The sequence below is a fragment of the Homarus americanus genome, unplaced genomic scaffold (genome assembly GCF_018991925.1).
Source record: "Homarus americanus isolate GMGI-L3 unplaced genomic scaffold, GMGI_Hamer_2.0 scaffold59578, whole genome shotgun sequence".
Lineage (NCBI taxonomy): Eukaryota > Metazoa > Arthropoda > Malacostraca > Decapoda > Nephropidae > Homarus > Homarus americanus.
The window spans coordinates 4,013,363-4,040,727 of record NW_024712913.1 but is presented as its reverse complement, the minus strand read 5'-3'; the positions used below and the strand labels follow the sequence as shown (position 1 = coordinate 4,040,727).

The window sequence follows — 27,365 nt, the reverse complement described above, 5'->3', positions numbered from 1 at the left end:
GAAAGATGTATTTAACTTAATAATTCCCGTAAACTGATCAGGTAACTGACCTTATCCAGATGATGTACCGACAGATGATTGGAGACTGACAACATCGGCGTCAAGATGCTCACCGTTGCCACAACTAGAGCAGTGTCTCCACTTTATACAACATCCACAACAGTTTACCTGAAACCACAACCAATAACTATTAACACAGGAATGATTGAATATTATTACAACTGTACACTTACATAACTCACCTAGACTTTAAATTGGTTTCGTTCCTTCAACATCATAAATTCTCTTAAATAACTGAATAAGAGAACAAACAGAAGAGAATAACAACAACTACATGGTTTATCCCACAACAATTTTAACTAACAGTCGTTCAGTAGCAAACTGCCTCAGTCTTACTGGGGATATTTTAGTATCATGATATTTTTACAAGACATCCAGAGTTCAATTTGAGTACGACCTGAAAACCAGAAGAGTTACACTGTAGTACATACAAGGACGCCCAGCTCTGTGTATGTGTATTTGTAAACGTGTGTATGTGTGCGGCAGCGTAGTCACCATTATAATCAAACATCTAGAATGAAGGCTAAGACGTCCTCAGGTACCGTAACAAAATTCAGTAAGGAACAGGAGCAGGTCTTGTATAATCTGTGTAATAGTATCAAGACTTCCTTCCAATATGGCGGCGTGATGTAATACTTCCCAACACCTTTTCATATTTCCGTCCTTATTGGCATTATGGCCGCGTCCTTCCAATAACTCGGTGCTTCACTGGGAAAAATTGATGCGGTGTTACGTGCCAAGCGTAGGGAGGGTAGCGGCGACCATAGCTCAGGCAGGGGCGGCTCATCTTGGGTCGTGAATACTGCTGGAGGAAAGGAACGCGAACTACGCCCTCCGACTCCCCTTGGTGAGCTGTACCTGGGTCGTCGATTACTTCATTACTAACAGACAAGCTATGATAAGTTAAGCGATGTTAGTTCACAGATACAAAGTGATATAATACTAACATATCTCGTACTATCACACGTCGCGAGTTTCACCGATGTAACGTACAATTTTTACTGTGAGAACTTAACTGGACCTGGTTGCCGTAACATTTAGGTCAACTTGAGTAAGATTTAGTGAGTTTAAGTTAGACTATCTTCAATATTCTAATGAACATACTTAATGTGGCATCTCAGCTCACTGACAAAGCCTCCTAGGTCATAAACGTCTGTACCTAATCCAGTCTTGCTCACAAATTAAACCTTTTCGCTGTTAATAACCAACGCTGGGAGTATCATATTGTGACAAGAGGCAGTAGGTGGGTGTGTACAGTACGTGGAGTAAGTCTTTGCTATATTACTCCTCCGTTGTGGAGTAGTTAGAGAAAAACTAACAGCTAATATGCGGATCGTGTGAGTCATTTATCACGGGTAAGTGATGGATAACACTCTCGCGCCGTCCCAACTGACACACATAAATCTCAACTCCTAAAAACTGCCGGTGAAACTTCCTTCTTTTTCTGAAAACAACGGAGGCATTTATTCTTGTATACCAAAAAGACTGAGAGATGATAGTGAGGGGTAGGAGATGAGGAAGAGAGGGCGAGATAAGAGGAGACACGACAGGGTGAGCAGGTTGAGTGGTACTATCTCCTTCAGGTGTAGAGACTGGAGACAGTGAGATACGGTATAGGACAATATCGAGTTGTTGGACTCTTTAAGGCCCCCTACAAGCTGTACACTTTAGGCACTGTTATAATGTACCTCCTATCATGTTTGAAATAAAATGTTTAATAACAAACCTCAACTAGGCTAGAGTTACAAACACACACACACCCACCCACACACACCTACTCCCACACACACCTACTCCCACACACACCTACTCCCACACACACACACACCTACTCCCACACACGTCATTATCTATTTGTGCTGGTGTGCTGTGGTCAAGGAACATGTGGTCTAGCGACGAGCCAGTCTAAATGATGCGGACCGGTGCACCCTCACATAACAAGGATCCGGCACGATTTTGGTATGTGGAGGGTAGAGTAGTCACGAGGAGCTGTGTTGGACACTAACAGGGAAGGTAAATAGTGAAGCCTACAAGAGGAACATCAAAGACAGTGGTGGTGGAAAGTGGGAGAGGTTGGGAGGAGTGTATAGTAGTCACGAGGAGCTGTGTTGGACACTAACAGGGAAGGTAAATAGTGAAGCCTACAAGAGGAACATCAAAGACAGTGGTGGTGGAAAGTGGAGGTAGATGTTATGATTGGGTGAGGGCCAGAAGACATCAGCATAGATATGTATAAGAGATGAAATGGAAAAAAAGAGTCGATCTGATTTTATTCAACGCGGGACAGGTAGGATGATGAAAGGTATTTTATTTCAGTGATTAATATGAATGGTTCGTGATTCACTATAAAATGTTATAACAAAAGCCTCACCATACATTATTCATCAACATACTACATCTTTTAGACAGTTTCTACAGTTTCCTTCTACTTTTTTCCTCTGTAGCTGCCTACCTTTCCTCCCTCCCTCCAGCTGGGCTCTACATCATCTTAATATTCTTCTCGCCGGAGCACAAGATGACTAAACTGCTGACGACGTGCGTGGGGCCGAGCCTATATTTTGTCGACGGTGCATTGTAATAAATTTTTGCTTTGTAATGTATCAAGGAGAAGAGAATTATTGATCAGGTGAGTCGTGACGTTGTGGCTCTGGGGGTAAGACTCGCACTCAAACATTTTTATTTCCTGCCTCCTTGCAATCAGTCTTGGCTTAATATCTCACAGATCATGAAGTGTTCTTGTGTTTCATCTTTTAATGTTTGTTCTTTATTTTTCATCGTTCTGCTTCGGTTGTAAATGTTTCTCATAGTTCCTCCCTGACTCTCTAGCTCTGCAGTGTACGCTACTAACACTCTTCAATGGCAAACTGTTTAAACCACTTCTTACAATATCGTGAAATATTATTCCTCTTGCTACTCCTTATTAATAAATCCCTTTTGGAGGGTTTATTTTATGTCTGCCAGGTAAGTTGTAAAGTGAAAAAATAAATTTATAATAAATCGTTATTTTTCCTTATCTGTGATCTTAATATTACGACATGTGTAGTAACGCAAGTCTCCCACCGCCACCAGGATAGGACCCATCAGCGAGGACTGACGAGGCGAGGTCCGGGCCAGGGTAACGGGGCGCTGCCTGCCAAGGTGATCGTCACGGCCAGTGTGAGGCGCGGGCCACTCCTGGACGACACGCTGGCCCTCGACCGGAGTGAGTATCCAGTTGAGTGTACCACACGCACACACACACACACACACACACACACACACACACACACACACACACACGTTCAATGATCCGAAGGTACTTTTTCAGTTATACTATGTCAACATGCAGTCCTTAAGGTTATATAAAAAAAAATTAATTTTTCTGACGATATATCACTAATATTATACTTTCCTATTTGTAAAGTTGAGATAATACAACATCATCAAATTCTTATAAACGCTGTGAGAATGTCTTATGGAAGTCAATCATGCTAAAGTTTACTAGTCTCCTTGTCTCTCTCGTTGTCTAGTTCTGCTCAGAATGTTCCCACACCAAGCTTCACCACAACCTAGTGCCTGCATGACGCCTCACTCACACACCACCACCACAACTACTCAACACCTCACGCCAAGGCTCACGAACTAAGCCCAAAATGTGAGGTTTACATCCACGTTAAGATAATCATTTCACTGTTGACGGGAAGTTACTCTTAATATAAACGACAGCTGATCCATCACTGAAAATCTCCTGTACGCTTCGGTGAGTTTCGGAATCAAATGAATTGTTAAATCTTATCTCCGTCACTGTGAGAACGTTAGTCGATCTGTTTGTTTATTACAGACGGGGAATATTTTTCCTGCAGAATAATGGTATTGTTCCTGAGGTCGTATGATACATCCTGGATTCGCCGTTCACTCAGAGGGTAACAGTAACGAAGGGGAGGGGGGGGATGAATTTAATTGAATTGAATTGAAACATTTTATTTAGCCAGAAAAACCCATATACAGAGTGGATAATAATAACAATATTAACATGGCTGAGCCAGTTGAGAACCTGAGCTCTCCTGTAGGCACCTGATATATACTATACATTTATCTCAAGTAAGTATTATGTAACATTTAGTATCATCTGGAATAGTACGATAGCATGGTGGTAATAAGAACATCTCAGAATGTTACCATGGTTATCAATTCAATATTTATTTATTTATTTATTTATATATATTTTTTAATTTATATTATAAGTATTATACATAAATTACAGTGGAATTGAAAAACATAAATATAATGGGGGAGCAGTACAACATGGGTTGCACAGTAATAAGGTTGAACAAGAAGACAGAGCTGACAGGATTATGTCTAGTTGGCAAATATATTTATTGCAATAGTAATTTCTTATCTATTTACATGATAATTTCTGATAAAACGGTTTTGATGTTACAATAAGAGCAGGTATATATAGTAGGTAATACAAGAAATATTAATACTTAGACAATAGATATTTTTTTAGAGATGATTTAAAGGAAGGGAGCGTAGTCTTTGCTCGGATGGGTGGGGGTAAGTTGTTCCACACATTCACACCATGATATTTTATGGAGGTCTGGGACTGAGAGGAGCGCATGGGTGGTCTTAGTAGCTCTGGGTGCCTTAAGTTGTATCTCTGATTATTCGGAACTGGAAAAATTATTGTCAAACAAGTGATTGCTAGATTTGTAAAAAAAAAAAAAGAGGGCACACCAGTAGGTGTTAATATCTTCGAATTTTAACATTTTCAATTTCGCAAATTTTTTGTTTGTGTGATATTTTTTTTCAAGTAGGTCATTGTCTGTACAACTCTCTTTTGTGCAGTAACCAGGGATTGTGTTTTTGAAGAGCCAGAGGCTTACAAGTGTACTGATCAAAACATTCACACACACACAGGAGGGAAGAGAGAACAGGGATTAAAATCAGTCAAGCTCAAACGTACTTTAATCAACAGCATATGACGTGACCTTGCTTAAGAGTGAATTCTGGTATGTATGTATGTATATGTGTATGTATGTATGTATTTATGTATGTATGTATGTATGGACGAGTATGTATGTATGTTTTGGATGTATGTAAATGAGTGTGTATGTAATACTACTACTACTACTACTAATAATAATAATAATAAAACTAATAATAATAATAATAATAATAATAATAATAATAAAAATAATAATTAACGGCTTATTAAAAGAGCATGGCAGCCGGAAGGCTGAAAATATACAGTTACATAATTGGGGAATGGGTCTCTTGATTTACAAATAATATACAAGTAACATAAGTGATACAAATATGATATATAATTACTAGGTGGGGAGAAGCTCAAACTACAGGGCATTTCAACATACTGACAGTCCAAAAAGTAAGATTAACCTTGGAGTGAATACACTGGTTGATTCCAAGTTATTAATATTTTTTACAATGGTTGGGACTGGGCTATTCTTATAGAGATCAGTTCGTGCTCGTATGGGCTGGATGCGGTTGTGGTGTCGAACAGCAATTCTCGGACGAGGGATCTCGGGTGTTAGTAGGAGCCGGTGTCGAGGATGGTGCAGAAGCGTCTCACCAAATTTGCAGATGAGGTCTTGGTGATGGTCAGTGAGGGCCGAGAGGGTCAGTGTGTTGAGCGCTTTTTACTATGTAGAGTAGGAAGGGGATAGAAAAATCTTGCATGCCCTGTTTTGCACTTTTTCTAGGTGTTTACGTTGTGTGGCATTTACGGAGGAAGACCAGGGAGGGGAGGCAAAGGTGATCTTGGGAAGTACATATGTATGTATTATATGTCCAGTCGACGAAGTACTGTACGAGAGAGGAAAGCGTATAAGCACACGACCCACAGCCTCATAACCATAACAGCGCTATCCCCTCTCCCCTCCCTTTAGCGCTCGCTCGCGATAAGACGCCTCATCTGCACACGTGCTCACCAAATTACGTTGAGTCATCCCTCCCCATTCCTAATCATTCCGACCGTTCCTGCCATTCCTAAAGTTGGGACTCCCCCCCCCCCTTTACCTCACCACCCACCCAGTTGCCCCCCCATGCCCCAGGAGTTATATACACATGGGTGGTTTCATTTACGCTCACAGCCGCAATAACCTTAATCAATCACTCAACCCAGGGTTATTGGACGCCTGTGTCTCCCTACCTCCCTCCCTCCGTCTTTATCCCTCCTTCCCTCCATCCCTCCCTCCCTCCTTTCTTCCCCTGTCATGGGATAACTGTACCACACAAGTTGCCTCTATGGACACAGGATGGTACGATGTTCTCTTTATTGTTCATGACTGGTATAATTATAACCTTCACCTTCAACTCTTGCGTGCCTGCGTGTGTGTGTGTGTGTGTGTGTGTGTGTGTGTGTGTGTGTGTGTCGGCACGTTGGATGTGTTGGTAACGATGAACGGGTCGATACTTGGAATGAGTCAGCAGGTGTAAGATGTCTCGGTTCATAGAATATATTTATCCGGGAGAGTTCCAACACGTGGGATGTTTCGACACCAAGAAAATATATCCGTATGTGTGATATGAAACAACCTAGACACTAATGGCATTACCTGTCCGTAAATGAGCGAAGCAGAGTGAGGCACAGGTAGGCACAGGTAAGCACAGGTTTGCAGCAGCGGCGACTCGGTACACCCCAGGTAACAATCCCGTGTAATTAGTGTGTGATAATAGATTGTAAACAGTGACTGAACACCCTTATAACAACACCATAGAGACTTAAGAACATAAGAACATAAGAAAATTAGGAGTCTGCACCTCACACCTCAGCCTCATACCACCACCTATCCCAGGCAACCAACTAAGAAGCTTTAACTACTACTAAGCTTCCTCTTAAAGAAGCTTTCCTACAGAATCTCTTAGATGCGTTATAAGCTTTATCTCTAGGGCATCTTACTGTCTCGAGTTGTTACCCCTAGAGAGTCTTAGCTCATATTAGAGTAGTTATAGCGTGTTCGAGTGAGTCTTGTTCACGGGGACTTCATCACCTCTAATCACCTCTACCTACCATCACCTCCACCTTCCCATCAACTCTACCTCCCATTAACTCTACCTCCCACCACCTCTACCTCCCACACTCACCACCTCCCACATCCTCCACCTCCCACACCCTCTACCTCCCACCACCTCTACCTCCCACACTCACCACCTCCCACACCCTCCACCTCCCGCACCCTCCACCTGCTGTCTCACACAAAAGAATTTACCTCCTTAACTCAATAAACAAATTTACCTGATTTACTTAACGTTTTTTTATATAGAGCGGTGCAAGGCATAGGATCCGCAGCCGAAGTATACAGTACACGACTACTGTATACGAAAGATATAAGTAAACGTCCTAATAAAAGAGAGAGAGAGAGAGAGAGAGAGAGAGAGAGAGAGAGAGAGAGAGAGAGAGTCATTAAAAAACCCTTAAATTTCAACATTCCTCCTGCAGCGGCCTGACGAGGTGAAGATCGGGCGTGATCTCCCGAGCGTTAACGAGAGCTTCCGCATTTTACGGAAATGAGTAAATCACTGGAACGCGAGATCTTGAAAGCCAGCACCACCCAGCATAGCCCTCCCAGTGCCGCTAATTGTGACGTTCTTCTTCAGGAGTTCATGATTAAAAACCTTACTACTGATGTGGTATAACCCAGTACTGGTGGTGTGGTCTGAGGTGTGGTGGACGGGGGGAAGGGTAGGAAGAGACTCAGGTATAGACTCAAGGGGCAGCGGCGGAGGCTTCTATATCTACCTATAACTATAACGACTGAGACTTATAAACTATAATATCACAACACTTTAATTTGATCATAAAATCATGAAAAATAATATAACAGACAAGAGAAGAAATCCATCATCCTCCATTGGTTCAAGTCACTGCACTTTGTTTACACACTGGGAGGAGTAGAGCAAGTGAGCGTTCGGTCGCCTCCTCACCTCAAAGAATGGTAACTATGTACTGTAAATTCACTCTTCCTTACCAAAAGAGAAGTTACTGAACGAATGGTTTATGTTGTATAAAATCAAATACAAAGGAAAATCATTCTTGCTGAAGACATCTACAAAAAGAAAGAAGGAAAATAGTTTATCGGTAGAATTCTGAGTCTCAAGATATTCATTACTTCAAACATTCGCTCGAGTCTACCTGACCAACGAGTGGAATAGAGAGCTTCATCATTTTACCTTAATGAAGCAGCTACGAAACTCTTCAGAAGCAGTTTTTTTTAAGTCATGAACTTCCCCTAACCTAACCTAACCCAACAAGTGTGTCAAGTTTCCCTTATCCATGGTCCATCCTCGGTACGCAGGTGAAGTTAGGTATAAACAGACATGGTGGAACTGAATCATATGTTTTTTTTACTTATGGACAAAAGACAATATAATTTACATAACATTACTGAAGGAATCTGATCAATTATTTAATATTATAAAAGTATTGATTTGGGGGGGGGGCTAATACAGTATTTGGGATGTGTAGTTTTTCCCCGAACTGACAAATAATTGGAAGTTTCATCTTTATAAATAATTCCCAAAGGCCTCGTTCTTCACCACGTGTTCTGTCATATGTACAACTAGTTTCAGCAGATTTGGTACGAGTTTTCTCATTTCATATTCAACAATGAAACATTTCTATTTGTAAAGGAAAATTTATGCAATGTGATTTCTTGGACAGTCCCTCATACTTCCCAAGGTATGTTCCCGGGGAGGCTGTATCATGAACCCTGCTACTGCCCCGTGGCTCATCCCAGCTCAGGAGAATCCTCAGGTAAGCTGATTACCACGAAAGAAACCCAGAACAGAGATACGGAAGATGGAGCCCACAGAGGAAGGCCAGTAACGTACCTTGAGTAAATTATTGTTGTAGTGTATCGCGATTCTCGGTAAGCTGGTGTTAACGACGTAATATCTCGGTTAATTTATCTTTAATATTTAACAAGAGACGTTTAAAACATCCAAGGCTGATCGATTACACGTTGAGGTACATACTTGTAGGGCAAACGGTCGCCATCTTACATTTGTTCATTTGTACTTCAGTGTGTGGCTATGCAGGTCGCTACATTATAGTAAAAAAATCGTTGACACACAAATATCCATTCTACTGTAGCAGGGTTGGGAAGAACCACTGCCATGTATAAATAAATAACACTGACGGTAATAAGAGCACACTTCGCCCCCAGTTGTACACCTGCAGTAGACCCTGGAGGGTGGCCAGTCACGTGACCGCAGCAGCTGCAGAGGGCGCGCGCGGGGTAATAAAGATTTACTTCGGCAGGAATGACGTCTCGAGACGAATCTGGAGATCTCTGAGTAGTTGGAGTGTTGGAGGTTGATGAGAGACCATTCCAGGCGTGAATAAGGAGAAGAGGGTGATAAGCGATAGTGGAGGAGGAGGAAGAGAGGAGTGGGAGGGGACGAATAAGAATGGAAAGAGACAAATAGGAGAGGGGAGGAAAGAGCAGAACAAGAATTAGAGCACAATGGTGGAAAGGAAGAGAACGAGGAAATAAATATTTAACAAAAAGTCTCGATTAATTTTCAGTAAACCTTTTTTTTCTATTTCAATATACTGTTTGTGTTTTGCTTTAAACTTTATAATTATAAGGTGACAACTCGAAGACAAATGCGAACACAAACAGATGGCTCTGCACTAAGGCGAACACACAAGTACTTACGCCAACAACTACAAACAACATAACATTGGTGTCACATAAACCCAGCAAGTTGTATACCAAGAGTTTCATGACCACAATAGATGAGTGGGAGTAAGTGGTGGTGGGGTTACCATAAGCCAGCTGTCGTGTGATGGTCACCAGGCCACTCACCGGTCCAAGTGCTCCTAACTACACGACACACACGACCCTTATCACCAGGATTACAGGTATTTTCTAAACAGGTGCGAAATTTCAACAGTACAAGTATTACAAGGACATTATGCACATGGACCATATATTATTCTCTATAACACGAAGAACAAGTTAAGGCTGCAGTAGTGGTGAGGACGTAGGAACTCACCGCAAGAGGGCAGCAGATGTTGTGTTCTTTTGTACGTTGTATTTTCTCCCATTACGAATGTCATTATTTTAACTACGGCTTTGGTGCTCCCTCCTGGTAATGCTTCTAACGGGACTTCTTGCCCGAAAATGAAATATTTTTTGAAGGGGGAACCATTGACTATAAATAGAAAAACGGGTTCGTATTCGGATTTGTTTTAACAGACACCAGCAAGATGAACCCGAAGAAAAGAATCATCATTCTATAAACATGAATAATGCAATCAATACTAACACCTTCTCCAACCTCCTATAAAGACGTTTTTCGCTATCGTTATCTGCGTATCGAATAGCACTCCAACCGCCCTGCATGGAGAGACGAGGCAACAGAAGCCCTGCGGAAGGAGATAAACTTGGGAATAACGCAGCCGAGGAAGGTACAACTCTTAGCTCTTATGGTTTGCGCCACGATCACGAGACACTCTAACGTTAACTCCAGTACCAAGGTTCGATATATTTCTACGTGAGGATCTACAGCAATACAAACACTGATATTCTACAGTAACATCAACACCGAGGATCTACAGCAACACCAACACTGAATATCTACAGCAACACCAACACTGAGCATCTACAGCAACACAAACATTGAGGATTTACAGCAACACCAACACTGAGGATTTACAGCAACACCAACACTGAGGATCTACAACAACTCAAACACGAAGGATCTACAGCAACACAAACAATAAAGACCCACACGAAGACACCCTGAGGCTCCTATTGTTTCCTCATCTCCAGATAACTTTTAAAAGCGCACATGCAGCAGCTTCATGTGTCCAACTTCTCGATATAAAACGCGAGACGACAAACTTTTAATGGTGACTCGTTTCCTGTGGGGCTCTGGGATACTCTGTCTACACACTCATTAGTGTTGACCTGACGGCGGTCTCTATTATCGGGACTCTCCAAGTGTCAATATTAATGTTATTCCTCTCATATAGTTCTATACTGATGCTGTTACCTTATTAGATTGTGGTATGCTGCTCTTATGGTTCAGGTGTACAGTCAACTACTAAAGTCCATTCGTTTCTTCCCCTGAAACACGAACCCCGAGAGATTCAGACTCGTGAACCCGAAGCAGTCGATTGATATATTATTCTACCCATAAATGCTTAGGATTCATGAGGCTGATTCCCTGGGTTCGTGGTTCAGGGGGAAAGGTGAATGGACTTTAGTAGTTGACTGTGCAGTAATACTTTTAATGTCTCTCTCTCTCTCTCTCTCTCTCTCTCTCTCTCTCTCTCTCTTATTATAATTGGATGGGTCGTTTTCATTGTGTTTCTGTTCTGTTTAATCTCTTTACATCTGCTGAAGGAGAAGGAGATTTTATCAAGATCCCTCGTGCGTTTAATCCTTTCCCAAAAATGTAATTAAAAGTATTAAAACACCGACAATGTAATTTTTACCCTTGACACAATTCAACAATATGTTTTCTGCCACGTTTCTTAAGTGAATATGTTAATGGACAACCATATGAGGGAAGAATGGTGGTGGTGAATGGTGGTGGTGAATGGTGGTGGTGAACGTAAGAAGAGATACAGCTGGTCTTTACAAGTTATAAAGATTAGAAGATTGTACAGTATATCCGGGCCAGTAATCAAGGCCTCACAGGTCGACTACAACTTTCACCCACTCTTCTATGTGTTATGGTAGAATGGGTATTTCCACTTAAACATTACAATGTCAGTAAACCAACAAATACTCATTCACTTTAAATATATTTATGCTACTCACTTAATATCAAGTTACACCGTTTTCTTCTCTTTCGAATCAGGTTTCATTTTCTATTATATTTTCAGAACTAACTAACATATTCCACGAAGCTCGTTTGGTATTGATAATAATGAAATAAGTTTATTTCTACCTTACAAAGTGATAAGTTCTCTGTTTGTATATCAATGATGCAAGTCTTTTACAAAATACTATATTACCATGTGTATACTTAAGTAAGAAAAATACAAGATGATTTCCTAGAGTCACCATTTGTACCTCAATTTTCTCAGCCGAATAGAACAAGTCTTGTTAGGTCCAAAAGCTGAAGCTCCTCACTCCCGACAGAGAAAATTATACTAAAAATGTGACTGTTGGAATAAATATATCACGTAGTACAGTCTATGCAGGCATTTGCGCCCTCTTGTAATTGACGCAGTATTACACTATTTCCGTGAAGAAACATTTCCTTATGTTCGTTCTGCAAGATAACTTGACGAACCTTTAAGTTGTGTTCCCTAGTGTTGATGGTGAGTGTCATCACAACAAAATTGTCGAATTCACGTTTTTCATCACTTTCAAGATTTTAACGACTCTATTATACCTGCCTTATTGTGTCTTGTCTGAAGGGTTGTTAGTCCTAAGGCCCCCAGTCAACTTGGATATAAGATGAACTTACTTCTGGAATTATCTTTGCTAAGGATGTTAGGTCTTTCTGGAGTAAGCTGCACATACTTATATACAGTAATCCAAACTTTAATACGTGAGATTTAAAAAGTCGAAGGAACGTTTTCTTATCTTTGTATTCGAAGGTTCAAGGTACCCTTTATAATTCCAAAGTCTCAGTTTGCTTTTTTCCAACTTGATATAACTTTTCATAAACACAACTGTCACACACGCACACACAAATTATGTCAACAACACACACCCAAACATATGGTCACCTACAGTATGTATCATAAACCCACGTGATGAAATATAAAGTATTTACTAAAAGTTTGTTCTGTTTATAAATCGTACAGTACAGCTACAGTATTGTCATATACCCCTTGTGATGCACTGACGACCACTTCTAATATAAAAAAAACAGGTTATAATTCCATACAATTCCTAGTAAGTCCATTACACAAGTGAGACAATAAATCAATAAAACTGTGCATCGGCCGGGAATCGAACCCGGGCCTCCCGCGTGGCAGGCGAGAATTCTACCACTGAACCACCGATGCTACATTTAAATTCGCCCGGGTTTACTATTTTATTCAAAGAAGTACACATCTAGGTGTCTAATTCTAATAACTTACATGTTATTTTGGGTAAAATTTCGCTGCTACTATTCAAAGAACTTCTAGAGTTGTATAGTTGTAATCAATAGCTATGACAATTTTAAAACATTTTATATCTATGACGTTTCTCTCGCAAACGACCTAACCTAAAGAAACCTTCAGGGTTAATTATTACCAGAGTTGGATTCAAATTAGAGTTATAAGACATCGTGTTGATATTCAATAAATGATAATCAACCGGGTAGTTAGGAGGTTAGTAAGAGTAGGAGGCAACATGGCTTACACAGGGAGCATTTCCAGTCACTGGCCACTATATAGGTCAACCATCTTCGATTATTAATGCAAATTAATGTTTCCACTCAACTTATAACTCCAAGAAATTTAAAGTAGTATCAGCATAATGGGTCAGTTATTACCCCATCTGCCCACTCTACACCACAGGCGCTGCCCATTTAAGAGTTAAACCTGTCACACATGGAAATTACTGGACGTGTACTTTATTTATTAACTTGTAAACGTATTGACGTGTCGAAATAAAATCTCCTGATTTCTCCCTCCGCGTGAAAGGTGATAAATAAAAATACATCCAATGTGATAATGGCTCGGGAATTGGCTACCTGTGAGCAATAAGAATTCATTAAATCACAAAGTAATTCGAAGAGTATCATAAAATTGCGCTTTAAAATTTCATATAATTTAAGTTACTTTACACAGGAGCGTGAAGGAGATCTGTTGCTGTCACCACCTTCACACTGTATGGGGTTTAAAAGCAGAACCTCCCCGGCGGGGAATCGAACCCCGGTCTCCCGCGTGACAGGCGGGGATACTCTCCACTATACTACCGAGGATATGGTTACTGTATATCCCTCCTGCAAAGACTATGCAATCTACCTCCCTCACACTGTGTAGGTTTTAAAACAAGAACCTCCCCGGCGAACCGAGGTCTCCTGCGTGACAGGCGGGGATACTCACCAATATACTACTAAGGATTTGGTTAAAGTTGTTATCCCTATTGTAAAGACTATGCAATCTACCTCCCTCACACTGTGTAGGGTATAAAAGAAATACCTCCCCGGCGGGGAATTGAACCCCGGTCTCCCGCGTGACAGGCGGGGATACTCTCCACTATACTACCGAGGATATGATTAATTCATACCCCTCCTGCAAAGACTATGCAATCTACCTTCCTCACACTGTGTACAGGGGCGATTCTACCAGGGGGGCCCCCCCCCAGATTTTGGGCTGGACCCTAGGTTGGCCCCCCACTTTTTATTCTCAAAATTGAAATTCCAAAAACATTCCCAAAACCAGGAAGTGAGTCAAGTGACTCAGGCAATGGGAGCGCCGCACGCCAGATTTTTTTTTTTTCATTTATTGGGCACCCTCCTACATCCTTGTGTAAGGTGAAGCGCAGAAGCGTTTACAGCACCCAACAGGGAAGCATGCTAAGTTCATGCTTGCCTTTATGTCACATGAGTTAAGGGCGTACAGATGCAGGCATGGGTGAGGCGAGGTGAGATCACTGAGGTGAGGTGAGGTGAGGTGAGGTGAGGTGAGGCCCGGAGGGCAGGAATTGGGAGGGTGCAGATATACGGGGTGGGGTCACATCACGGTGTATATAAACAAACTGTCTTGTCGGTGATGAACATTACCACTGTATTTCCACTGAGGAGGGTGACAGATTGACAGTAATTGTCGAATTTGTCGCCGAAACTACCCAGAAAAAATATTTCGTCTGCCACAGTGCCATTGTGGGTTTTTCTACTTGCTAAGTGAGGTATGTTTAGAGAGAACATGTGAGTAATTTTTTAACTATAGGAATAATATTACAATCAGTCAATCTCAATCATTCAGTTCAAGTGGCTGTAGTTGAGCTGAGCTGTACAGCATAAGGTAAATCAGTACAGTTCATCAGTTATATCATTGCAAAATGTAGGCCTAAAGCATTCTTATGACATATTATATGTCATAAGAATATATAATTAATATGTCGTGAGAATGCTTTAGGCCTACATTTTGTAATGATATAACTGATGGACTGTACTGATTTACCTTATACTCTTCAGCAAATCAGCCCAGCTCAACTACAGCCACTTGATTGATTTGAACTGAATGATTGACTGATTGTAATATTACTCCATACTCCTATAGTTAAAAAATGATCTATATTAATGAAATAAGGTACAAGAATTGCATTAAAATAAGAAACCGAGTGTCAGTTGCATCTCACCAAGTCACCAGTGATAGGGTAACCTACACGCATATTCTGCAATTGTTTATCTGTGATCAGGGATCACTGATCACTAAGTACTGCATTTGCAAATGACTGAAATTATCATAATTTATAATTCATTGTAATAATGACGCAAATTATATTTAAATAGAGAAGCACGCTAACACGCTTCTATATTATGCTACGACGGATAGGTCGCAGCCTCGCAGGTTACGGACTTATGATACACAGGTTTGGTTTTGCCCCCCCAACATTTACCTTTGCCCCAAAGTGCCCCCCCCCCCTTTCCGAAAGCTAGAAGCGCCACTGACTGTGTAGGGTTTAAAAGCACAACCTCTCCGGCGAACCCCGGTCTCCTGCGTGACAGGCGGGGATACTCACCACTATACAACCGAGGATATAGTTACTGCATTTATCCCTCCTGCAAAGATTATGCAATCTACCTCCCTCACACTGTGTAGGGTTCAAAAGCGGAACCTCCCCGGCGGGGAATTGAACCCCGGTCTCCCGCGTGACAGGCGGGGATACTCACCACTATACTACCGAGGATATGGTTACTGTATATCCCACCTGCAAAGACTATGCAATCTACCTCCCTCACACTGTGTACAGGGGCGATTCTACGGGGGGGGCCATGCTTCCCCCAGATTTTGGGCTGGCCCCTGGGTTGGCCCCCCCCACTTTTTATTCTCAAAATTGTAATTCCAAAAACATTCCCAAAACCAGGAAGTGAGTCAAGTGACTCAGGCAATGGGAGCGCCGTACGCCAGATTTTTTTTCTTTTTTTTTTCATTTATTGGGCACCCTCCTACATCCTTGTGTAAGGTGAAGCGCAGAAGCGTTTACAGCGCCCAACAGGAAACCATGCTAAGTTCATGCTTGCCTTTATGTCTCAGGACTTAAGGGCGTACAGATGCAGGCATGGGTGAGGCGAGGTGAGATCACTGAGGTGAGGTGAGGTGAGGCCCGGAGGGCAGGAAATGGGAGGGTGCAGATATGCGGGGTGGGGTCACATCACGGTGTATATAAACAAACTGCCTTGTCGGTGATGAACATTACCAGTCATTTCCACTGAGGAGGGTGACAGATTGACAGTAAATGTCGAATTTGTCGCCGAAACTACCCAGAAGAAATATTTCGTCTGCCACAGTGCCACTGTGGGGTTTTTCTACTTGCTAAGTGAGGTATGTTTAGAGAGAACAAGTGAGAAATTTTTTAACTACAGGAATAATATTACAATCAGTCAATCTCAATCATTCAGTTCAAGTGGCTGTAGTTGAGCTGAGCTGTACAGCATAAGGTAAATCAGTACAGTCCATCAGTTAAATCATTGCAAAATGTAGGCCTAAAGCATTCTTATGACATATTATATGTCATAAGAATATATAATTAATATGTCGTGAGAATGCTTTAGGCCTACAGTTTGTAATGATATAACTGATGGACTGTACTGATTTACCTTATACTCTTCAGCAAATCAGCCCAGCTCAACTACAGCCACTTGATTGATTTGAACTGAATGATTGACTGATTGTAATATTACTCCATATTCCTATAGTTAAAAAATGATCTATATTAATGAAATAAGGTGCATGTGTTCTGGGTATCAAGTTCTATCTACAGGAGTGAACACAAACACCTGTAGAGTTTTCGTAGGTTCTATTTACTAGACAAACAGAGATACACAAGGGAGGTGGCGCTCCTTACTCTGTCTGGGGGTCAACTAGCCTTTTAGGCGACATGTGGCAAGTGATACATTAACAGCTCCCATATGTCGCCAGGCACATTAATTAAGCGTGTGGGACATGGTAAATACATTGCCACACGCTGCGAGCTAGGCTGAATAAATAATGTATATAAATGGAGCACGTACATTATATAAATACATAATATACATACAGCATACATAATATACATACACCTCCCTCCCCCCCCTATACGCTCATAGCAAAGTCTTGAGCGGACCTTTTCTTTTGGATCCGTTCTGAGCGTCGAGGGACTTGATCACTGGGGAGGGTATGGGACTCAACACTGGTGGCGGGGTCAGCAGAAGGCGTTGTTACGGGGCGGAGAAAACGGCGGTTCCTCCACCACACACGACCACTGGGTAACCGTACCTGGTAGTCCCGTGACCTACCGAGACCCATGACTACGCCCACTTTGTCCCAACGTAGGGAGGTCGGGTCCTGAACACGGACATGGGTGCCGACACTCAACTTGGGAAGAGGATGGGCGTGGTCGTTGTAGCTGGCGACGACATCATGAACACGTTCGGCGGCTCGGCGATCACAATCCTCTGTCTTGGCCTGCCACTCCTTGGAGAAGGATTGAGGGTGAGCAGGGACACAAGACCTGGGCAGGGGAGCATCCGGTGTAGTTAGGTATGTTGTGGAGTTCAAGAAGACCCCGGTCGAAGGCCTCGCAGTCAATATTCCCAGAAGGGGCCACCTTAAGGATGAGGTACTTCAGGGATTTGACAGCAGCCTCAGCGTGGCCATTGGACTGCGGGTAATGGGGCGATGACAACACATGCCGGACTCCCCATCGGTCAAGGAACACAGCAAAGTCTCGGCTTGAGAACTGGGGCCCTCTGTCGGTTCGCAGGCGCACAGGAACGCCCACGTCACGGAAGTAGTGGCGGAACTTGCTGATGGTGGCGGCAGGCGTCGTGTCATTACCGCACTTGATGACAACCGGCCAACCAGAGAGACGGTCGACGATAACAAGGAAGGACTTTCCTGACACACAGAAAAAGTCGGCCGATACAGACTCAAAGGGGCGGGTGGGGTTGTCGTCACTCATGAAGGGTTCCTGCTGCTGGCTGGGTTGTAATACTTGGCAGGGCTCACACGCACGGACAACATTGGAGATGTCGGAGTCAATGTCGGGCCAGAACACAGTCTGTCGTGCACGTCGTTTGGTGGCCTCAGCTCCACGGTGACTGTCGTGAAGGCGAGCCAAGACGTGGGGACGTGATGCAGCAGGGACAACTACACGTGCTCCGTACAGAACAAGGTCCCCGTCGCAGTAGAGTTCATCGCGGAGTTTCCAATCCGGGAGCAGGGTGTTGTGAAGGTCGTAGCGGTTGCTAGGGAATCCATTCCTCACACACTCGACGAGTCGGACGTAGGAAGGGTAATCTCGGGCCGCTGTTCGAAGGTCCTCCATTGCCTTGTCGTCATCTGGTGACAGGTCCGAACGAAGGGACTGGACGGCGTGTAGGGTGACCACAGTCCTGACGGAAAGAGCGAAGTCGGAGTCGAGCACATGGTCTTCTGGAGTAGGGCGGCTGACAGGAGAGCGGGATAAGGCATCAGGGATGCAGAGCTCCTTACCAGCACGCCACACTGCTGTGAAGATGTACGCCGAGAGCTTCTCCTTCAGACGCTGGAGGCGAGGGTTCTCAACGGCGTCCAGCGTGTAGTGGTTGAGGATCGGGACAAGCGGGCGATGGTCGGTCACTAGGTAAAAGTGTTGCAGGCCTAAGAGGTAAAAACCTGCACTTGGACATCGCCCAAACCACAGCCAACAGATCCAACTCAATAGTGGCGTAGCGCGTCTCGGTGTCAGAGAGGAAACGCAAGCCACACTGGACGAGCCGGAACTGCCCTCCACCATGATCCTGCAATTGGGCGTATGCCACGCCGTACAAGCGTGAGGCGTCTGTCTGCAGAACCGTCGGCAAGGCTGGGTCAAACGTGGCGAGGACAGGTGGACTAGACAGGGCCTGTTTCACTTGCTGGAAGGCCTTGTCCTGGTCGGGGGTCCACAGGAATGTCCTCTTGGGGCTCATCAGGGGGCAAAGTGGTTGGGCAGCTGCGGAGATGTCCGGCGAAAACTCTGCAAACTGGTTGACGAGACCGATGAAGGACCTCAAGTCGGTGAGGTTAGCAGGGGTGGGGAAATCCGTGATGGCGCGGACCTTCTCCGGGTCAGCTGCAATACCATTCCCTGAGAGGGTGTACCCACAAAAGTCCAATGAAGAGCTGGCCAGAACAAACTTGTCGGCATTTAGGGTGATGCTGTGCTTCCGGCACCTGTTGAGTACCTCGTAGATACGGCAGAGGTGATCCATGTACTCCTCATCGTACACGAGTATGCCGTCGACCACTTTCACGCAGTTTGCCAGACCTTGTAGAGCCATATCACCTCGAAGGCAGAAAGCATCCCCTGTAGCGGCGAATCCCATGGGGCCACGGCAATAACTGTAACGTCCATGCGGGGAAATGAAAGTTGTAAGTGGTCGGTCTTCTTTGGCAGGCTCTATCTGCCAGTATCCACACAGGGCGTCCATCGTCGTGAAGAAGCGCGCCTTCGGGTTCACATTGCGTATAGCTGCAAAGGGCGTGGGAGAAGGGTGCGCAGGACGAGACACCTGGCTGTTGAGCTTGGAGTGGTCAGTGGTGATCCGAACACCACCTTTGGGTTTTGCGACGACTACCATAGGGTGACACCATGGAGACGGGTCATCACCGGTTGGTGCAATAATTTCTTGGGCGACCATGGAGTCCAGCTCGTTTTTGACCGCATCGCGGAAGGCCAGGGGGACCAGTCGAGGGGTGTAGATAGTGAAGGGCTTCACGTCGTCCCTCAAGTGGATCCTCATGGGGGGGCCTACCATCTTCTTGAGAGGCTTGGATTCCAGAGCGGACTTGGTCACCAGAACGTCGCTGAATTCCTTCAGGAAGTACTTCCGAGCATCCGAAGGAGAGGTGTCACTGGCAAGAGGTAGGGGTAGGGCGACATCAGGGTAGTTGCTGCTCCCTTCGTGCACCCTGTTGGCGTGTTTTACCTCGAGAATAGGTTTGGGGAAGCCCTGGGAGATGATGGCCAACTCTTGACAATGTTTGTAGGACAGCAAAGGAGTCGGGACATCGTTATGCACATCAATCCAGGCTTGACACGAACTGTTGCCAAAGGTGACTTGTGCTTGGAGTGAACCTAGGGCTGGGGCCATCTGTGAACCATCTGCCGTGAAGCGGGGATCCTTGGGTGGCGGTCCTAGATCACTTGGAGAGAGCCCCAAGCATTGCAAATGCTGGGGACCAATGACTGTAGCATCAGCGCCGGTGTCGGGCAACATCTGAAGACGGGATGACACACTACCTTAGGTCACGATGACGCTGATGTGCTGGGGAACTTTGGTCCTAGGACGCGAGGGGGAGCACACATTCCTAATATGGCTTGAGCGTTGTTCAGGGTCGTCATGCTTCTGATTGGAAGACTGTGGGCGGCCCTCACTGGTGGAAGGGCGCTGATGCTTCCGCCGACGCTGTCCCTTGGGTTTGTTGGTAGGGCAACACTTGTCGTAGTGGCCCAGACGACCGCACACATTGCACTGGACGCGTTTGGCTGGGCACCGTACTGTGAGTGACCAGTGGCCCTTACGGTCACAACTGTTGCAAGTAGACTCAGCAGCTGAACACACCTGTGTTCCGTGCTGCTTACCACAGCTGTTACAAAAGGAGCCGGGCGTGGGCATGGTGGGCGAAGGCGTTGGAGTAGACTTCTTGTCCTTCTTGTACCGGGACACAGAGCGTACAGCTGTAGGGGGAGCTCGGATGGCAGAGGTGGCACACCTGGCAGCCTCATAGGAGCGACATATCGTCAACACATCCTTAAGAGAAGATGAAGAGTCGAGGGAGGTGAGGCGTTGGACAAGCTCCTCGTCCTTAACACCCATCAGGATCACCTGCTTCAACTGGGTCTCCTCGCACTGCTGGTGGTTACCTGGGCACATATCTACCTCTTACGAGGCTCTCTTGAGTCGTACATAAAAGGCATCAAAAGTCTCGCCCTCCATCTGTCTGCAGCTAAACAATTCCCTCCTGCGTCGAGCTTCATTCCGGTGCCCTTTGATGTGCCGTTGTAGAATATCCAGTACCTCCTCTACAGACAACGACGAGGTCGGAGGTACCTGCAACGTATGTTCCAAGACACGCTGAGTTTCCAAAGACAGGCACATACGCAGCTGAATAAGCTGTTTAGGCTGTGACAAACTCTGGAGATCCACCATTTTAGCATAATCAGTCCACCGTCGCCGCCATTCACGAAAAGTCTGGAAATTCACATCAGGCTTCAAGACGGGCGGTGTTTGAGCAGCCGCTTTAGATGGGGCTGGAAGGCGTGAAGAAAGCATTGATGATGTATCTGAACCAGTCAGTACCGAGGCAGTGTTAGAGCCAGGGGCTTGGTTGACAGTGAGGCGAGATATCAAAGCTTCAAACCGTGCACTGTCTTCCAATCTCCGTTGGTGGTCTCTCTCTGCCTCTGCTTGCCTTCTTTCTTCATTCTCCACAAGTCTGTTAGCTTCGTCCTCGCGCCTTTCATCCCTCATAAACTTCATTAAAACAATTATCTCTGAAGACAATGCTGAAGATCGAGGTGAAGGGCTGCGCGATATGGTGAGAGCTGGAGCGTCCTGTTCAGCCTGGTCATCCAGCTCTGCCGAGTTGTCAACCGACTGACTCATCCAGGCGTTGGCTCCACGACTGCGTAAGGCACGAGACATAATTACTTCATCTGTGTACTATGTCTTAAATCAGTGCTGACCGGTCAGCCCGTCGTATCAACAAGATCTGAGACAAAAAATTAATTAAATGCACAGATGAGTAGATTATATATATAAAATATATATAAAGGAATGGCCACAGTCAGTGTGATCGTACGTGTGTGTGTGTGTGTGTGTGTGCGCGCCTCGGGTAGTGTCTCGCTGTGAGGGGGTAGAGGCGGCGACTCACGTCTGTCGTCAGTTACCCTCCAGGCATGGCGGGAGGAGGCAGCGCTGAACTCTACTCCCCACATATGCCCTGAACATGCCTTTTACCTTGGGAATCCTTTAGAACAACGTCACACAGTTATGGCACTAAACACACAATGCACTGATACACTTCACAGGAACTTGCTGTCACTGACAATGCTCAATGTTGCTATAAATTCTTTGAAGAGACGGCCATTAGCGGTGGTTGACACAGAGCAGGGGTCCATAAGCCGGTCTTGTCACAAACTTTACACTTCACTTGTATAATGATCCAGTTAAATGACACACTGCGTCATGTATGTGTTCTGGGTATCAAGTTCTATCTACAGGAGCGAACACAAACACCTGTAGAGATTTTGTAGGTTCTATTTACTGGATAAACAGAGATACACAAGGGAGGTGGTGCTCCTTACTCTGTCTGGGGGTCAACTAGCCTTTTAGGCGACATGTGGCAAGTGATACATTAACAGCTCCCATATGTCGCCAGGCACATTAAATAAGCGTGTGGGACATGGTAAATACATTGCCAAAAGCTGCTAGCTAGGCTGAATAAATAATGTATATAAATGGAGCACATACATAATATACATACAGCATGCACAATATACATACATAAGGTACAAGAATTGCATTAAAATAAGAAACCGAATGTCAGTTGCATCTCACCAAGTCACCAGTGATAGGGTAACCTACACGCATATTCCGCAATTGTTTATCTGTGATCAGGGATCACTGATCACTAAGTACTGTATTTGCAAATGACTGAAGTTATCATAATTTATAATTCATTGTAATAAAGACGCAAATAATATTTAAATAGAGAAGCACGCTAACACGCTTCTATATTATGATACGATGGATAGGTCGCAGCCTCGCAGGTTACGGACTTATGATACACAGGTTTGGTTTTGCCCCCCCAACATTTACCTTGGCCCCAAAGTGCCCCCCCCCCCCTTTCCGAAAGCTAGAAGCGCCACTGACTGTGTAGGGTTTAAAAGCACAACCTCCCCGGCGAACCCTGGTCTCCTGCGTGACAGGCGGGGATACTCACCACTATACAACCGAAGATATGGTTACTGCATTTATCCCTCCTGCAAAAAGCATGCAATCTACCTCCCTCATACTGTGTAGGGTTTAAAAGCAGAACCTCCATGGCGGGGAATTTAAACCCGGTCTCCCGCGTGACAGGCAGGGATACTCACCACTATACTACCGAGGATTTGGTTAAAGTTGTTATCCCTATTGTAAAGACTATGCAATCTACCTCCCTCACACTGTGTAGGGTTTAAAAAAAATACCTCCCCGGCGGGTAATTGAACCCCGGTCTCCCGCGTGACAGGTGGGGATACTCTCCACTATACTACCGAGGATCTGATTAAAGTTGTTATACCTCTTGTAAAGATTTATGCAATCTACCTCCCTCACACTGTGTAGGGTTTAAAAGAAATACCTCCCCGGCGGGTAATTGAACCCCGGTCTCCCGTGTGACAGGCGGGAATACTCTCCACTATACCACCGAGGATATGGTTATTGTATTTATCCCTCCTGCAAAGAGTATGCAATCTACATCCCTCACACTGTGTAGAGTTCAAAAGCAGAACATCAAAGGCTGGGAATTGAACCCCGGTCTCCCGCGTAACAGGTGGGGATACTCACCACTATACTACCGAGGATTTGGTTAAAGTTGTTATCCCTCCTGCAAAGATTATGCAATCTACCTGCCTCACAATGTGTAGGGTTCAAAAGCTGAACCTCCCCGGCGGGGAATTGAACCCCGGTCTCCCGCGTGACAGGCGGGGATACTCACCACTATACTACCGAGGATATGGTTACTGTATATCCCACCTGCAAAGATTATGCAATCTACATCCCTCACAATGTGTAGGGGTTCAAAAGCTGAACCTCCCTTTATGGGAATTGAACCCCGGTCTCAAGTAACAGGCAGGATACTCACCAATTATACCAATACTGAGGATTTCAAGCAAAAGTTGTTATCCCTCCTGCAAAAGATTATAATCTACCTCCCTCATTAATCGTGTAAGGCAAGAATATTCCCTGTCGGGGAATTGGAACCCGGTTCCCCGCGTGACAGGCGGGGATACTTCCAATTATACTACCGAGGATATGGTTACTGTATTTATCCCCCCGTAAAAGAGCCAGCAATTCACCTGCCTCACAATGTGTAGGGTTCAAAAGCTGAACCTCCTCGGCGGGGAATTGAACCCCGGTCTTCATGTGACAGGCGGGGATACTCACCACTATACTACAATACTGAGGATAAGTGGTTACTGTATATCCCACCTGCAAAGATTATGCACCTGCATCCTCACACTGTGTACAGGGCCGATTCCTACGGGGGGGCCATGGCCCCCCCCAGATTTTGGGCTCCGCCCCCCCCACTTTTTATTCTCAAAATTGTAATTCCAAAAACATTCCCAAAACCAGGAAGTGAGTCAAGTGACTCAGGCAATGGGCGCGCCGCACGCCAGATGCAGGCATGGGTGAGGTGAGGTGAGATCACTGAGGTGAGGCGGAAGGTAGAGATCACTGGAGGTGAGGTGAGGTGAGGCTGGAGGGCAGGAATTGGGAGGGGTGTAAGATATCCGAGGTGGGGGGTCACATCACGGTATATATAAACAAACTGTCTTGTCGGTGATGAACATTACCACTGTATTTCCACTGAGGAGGGTGACAGATTGACAGTAATTGTCGAATTTGTCGCCGAAACTACCCAGAAAAAATATTTCGTCTGCCACAGTGCCACTGTGGGTTTTTCTACTTGCTAAGTGAGGTATGTTTAGAGAGAACATGTGAGTAATATTTTAACTATAGGAATAATATTACAATCAGTCAATCTCAATCATTCAGTTCAAGTGGCTGTAGTTGAGCTGAGCTGTACAGCATAAGGTAAATCAGTACAGTCCATCAGTTATATCATTGCAAAATGTAAGCCTAAAGCATTCTTATGACATATTATATGTCATAAGAATATATAATTAATATGTCGTGAGAATGCTTTAGGCCTACATTTTGTAATGATATAACTGATGGACTGTACTAATTTACCTTATACTCTTCAGCAAATCAGCCCAGCTCAACTACAGCCACTTGATTGATTTGAACTGAATGATTGACTGATTGTAATATTACTCCATACTCCTATAGTTAAAAAATGATCTATATTAATGAAATAAGGTACAAGAATTGCATTAAAATAAGAGACCGAGTGTCAGTTGCATCTCACCAAGTCACCAGTGATAGGGTAACCTACACGCATATTCCGCAATTGTTTATCTGTGATCAGGGATCACTGATCACTAAGTACTGTATTTGCAAATGACTGAAGTTATCATAATTTATAATTCATTGTAATAAAGACGCAAATAATATTTAAATAGAGAAGCACGCTAACACGCTTCTATATTATGCTACGACGGATAGGTCGCAGCCTCGCAGGTTACGGACTTATGATACACAGGTTTGGTTTTGCCCCCACAACATTTACCTTGGCCCCAAAGTGCCCCCCCCCTTCCGAAAGCTACAAGCGCCACTAACTGTGTACGGTTTAAAAGCACAACCTCCCCGGCGAACCCCGGTCTCCCGCGTGACAGGCGGGGATACTCACCACTATACTACCGAGGATTTAGTTGAAGTTGTTATCCCTATTGTAAAGACTATGTAATCTACCTTCCTCACACTGTGTAGGGCTTAAAAGAAATACCTCCCCGGCGGGGAATTGAACCCCGGTCTCCCGCGTGACAGGCGGGGATACTCTCCACTATACTACCGAGGATATGGTTACTGTATTTATCCCTCCTGCAAAGATTATGCATTCTACCTGCCTCACAAAGTTTAGGGTTCAAAAGCGGAACCTCCCCGGCGGGGAATTGAACCCCGGTCTCCCGCGTGACAGGCGGGGATACTCACCACTATACTACCGAGGATATGGTTACTGTATATCCCACCTGCAAAGATTATGCAATCTACATCCCTCACACTGTGTACAGGGGCGATTCTACAGGGGGCCAGGTGGAGGCCATTTCCCCCCCCCCCAGATTTTGGGTCTGGCCCCTGAGTTGGCCCCCCACTGTTTATTCTCAAAATTGTAATTCCAAAAACATTCCCAAAACCAGGAAGTGAGTCAAGTGACTCAGGCAATGGGAGCGCCGCACGCCAGATGCAGGCATGGTTGACGCGAGGTGAGATCACTGAGGTGAGGTGAGGCCCGGAGGGCAGGAATTGGGAGGGTGCAGATATACGGGGTGGGGTCACATCACGGTGTATATACACAAACTGCCTTGTCGGTTATGAACATTACCACTCTGTATTTCCACAGAGGAGGGTGACAGATTGACAGTAAATGTCGAATTTGTCGCCGAAACTACCCAGAAGAAATATTTCGTCTGCCACAGTGCCGCAGTGGGTTTTTTCTACTTGCTAAGTGAGGTATGTTTAGAGAGAACATGTGAGTAATTTTTTTACTATAGGAATAATATTACAATCAGTCAATCTCAATCATTCAGTTCAAGTGGCTGTAGTTGAGCTGAGCTGTACAGCATAAGGTAAATCAGTACAGTCCATCAGTTATATCATTACAAAATGTAGGCCTAAAGCATTCTCATGACATATTATATGTCATAAGAATATATAATTAATATGTCATGAGAATGCTTTAGGCCTACATTTTGTAATGATATAACTGATGGACTGTACTGATTTACCTTATACTCTTCAGCAAATTAGCCAGCTCAACTACAGCCACTTGATTGATTTGAACTGAATGATTGACTGATTGTAATATTATTCCATACTCCTATAGTTAAAAAATGATCTATATTAATGAAATAAGGTACAAGAATTGCATTAAAATAAGAAACCGAGTGTCAGTTGCATCTCACCAAGTCAGCAATTGTTTATCTGTGATCAGGGATCACTGATCACTAAGTACTGTATTTGCAAATGAATGAAGTTATCATAATTTATAATTCATTGTAATAAAGACGCAAATACTATTTAAATAGAGAAGCACGCTAACACGCTTCTATATCATGCTACGACGGATAGGTCGCAGCCTCGCAGGTTACGGACTTATGATACACAGGTTTGGTTTCGCCCCCGGGAAATACCACCACCATACAACCGGGGATATGGTTACTTGCGCATTTATCCCTCCTGCAAATGAGCATGCAATCTACCTCCCTCACACTGTGTAGGGTTTAAAAGCAGGACCTCCCCGGCGGGGAATTGAACCCCGGTCTCCCGCGTGACAGGCGGGG

The 27,365-nt window shown here is 44.4% G+C and overlaps 1 protein-coding gene and 8 non-coding genes across 10 annotated transcripts in view; 1 reads left to right on the top strand and 8 right to left on the bottom strand.

Annotated features, from left to right (window-relative positions):
* Nucleotides 1–27,365, top strand: part of LOC121864591 — a 106,237-nt gene that overhangs the window by 25,730 nt on the left and 53,142 nt on the right. For both annotated transcript variants that reach the window (XM_042363664.1, XM_042363656.1), the window contains exon 2: nucleotides 3,130–3,262. In XM_042363664.1, coding sequence (XP_042219598.1) covers nucleotides 3,130–3,262 — 133 coding nt within the window. The remainder of the gene's footprint in view (nucleotides 1–3,129; nucleotides 3,263–27,365) is intronic.
* Trnag-gcc lies at nucleotides 12,969–13,039 on the bottom strand. The gene has a single exon. It is a non-coding gene; the product is annotated as a tRNA-Gly (tRNA).
* On the bottom strand, nucleotides 13,873–13,944 carry Trnad-guc. The gene has a single exon. It is a non-coding gene; the product is annotated as a tRNA-Asp (tRNA).
* Trnad-guc lies at nucleotides 14,165–14,236 on the bottom strand. The gene has a single exon. It is a non-coding gene; the product is annotated as a tRNA-Asp (tRNA).
* Trnad-guc lies at nucleotides 15,807–15,878 on the bottom strand. The gene has a single exon. It is a non-coding gene; the product is annotated as a tRNA-Asp (tRNA).
* On the bottom strand, nucleotides 23,842–23,913 carry Trnad-guc. The gene has a single exon. It is a non-coding gene; the product is annotated as a tRNA-Asp (tRNA).
* Trnad-guc lies at nucleotides 25,811–25,882 on the bottom strand. The gene has a single exon. It is a non-coding gene; the product is annotated as a tRNA-Asp (tRNA).
* Nucleotides 25,962–26,033, bottom strand: Trnad-guc. Its single transcript has one exon. It is a non-coding gene; the product is annotated as a tRNA-Asp (tRNA).
* The window catches only part of Trnad-guc, a 72-nt gene continuing 25 nt past the window's right edge, over nucleotides 27,319–27,365 (bottom strand). Inside the window, exon 1 of the tRNA in view lies at nucleotides 27,319–27,365. This exon is cut by the window's right edge and continues 25 nt beyond it. This is a non-coding gene — a tRNA (tRNA-Asp).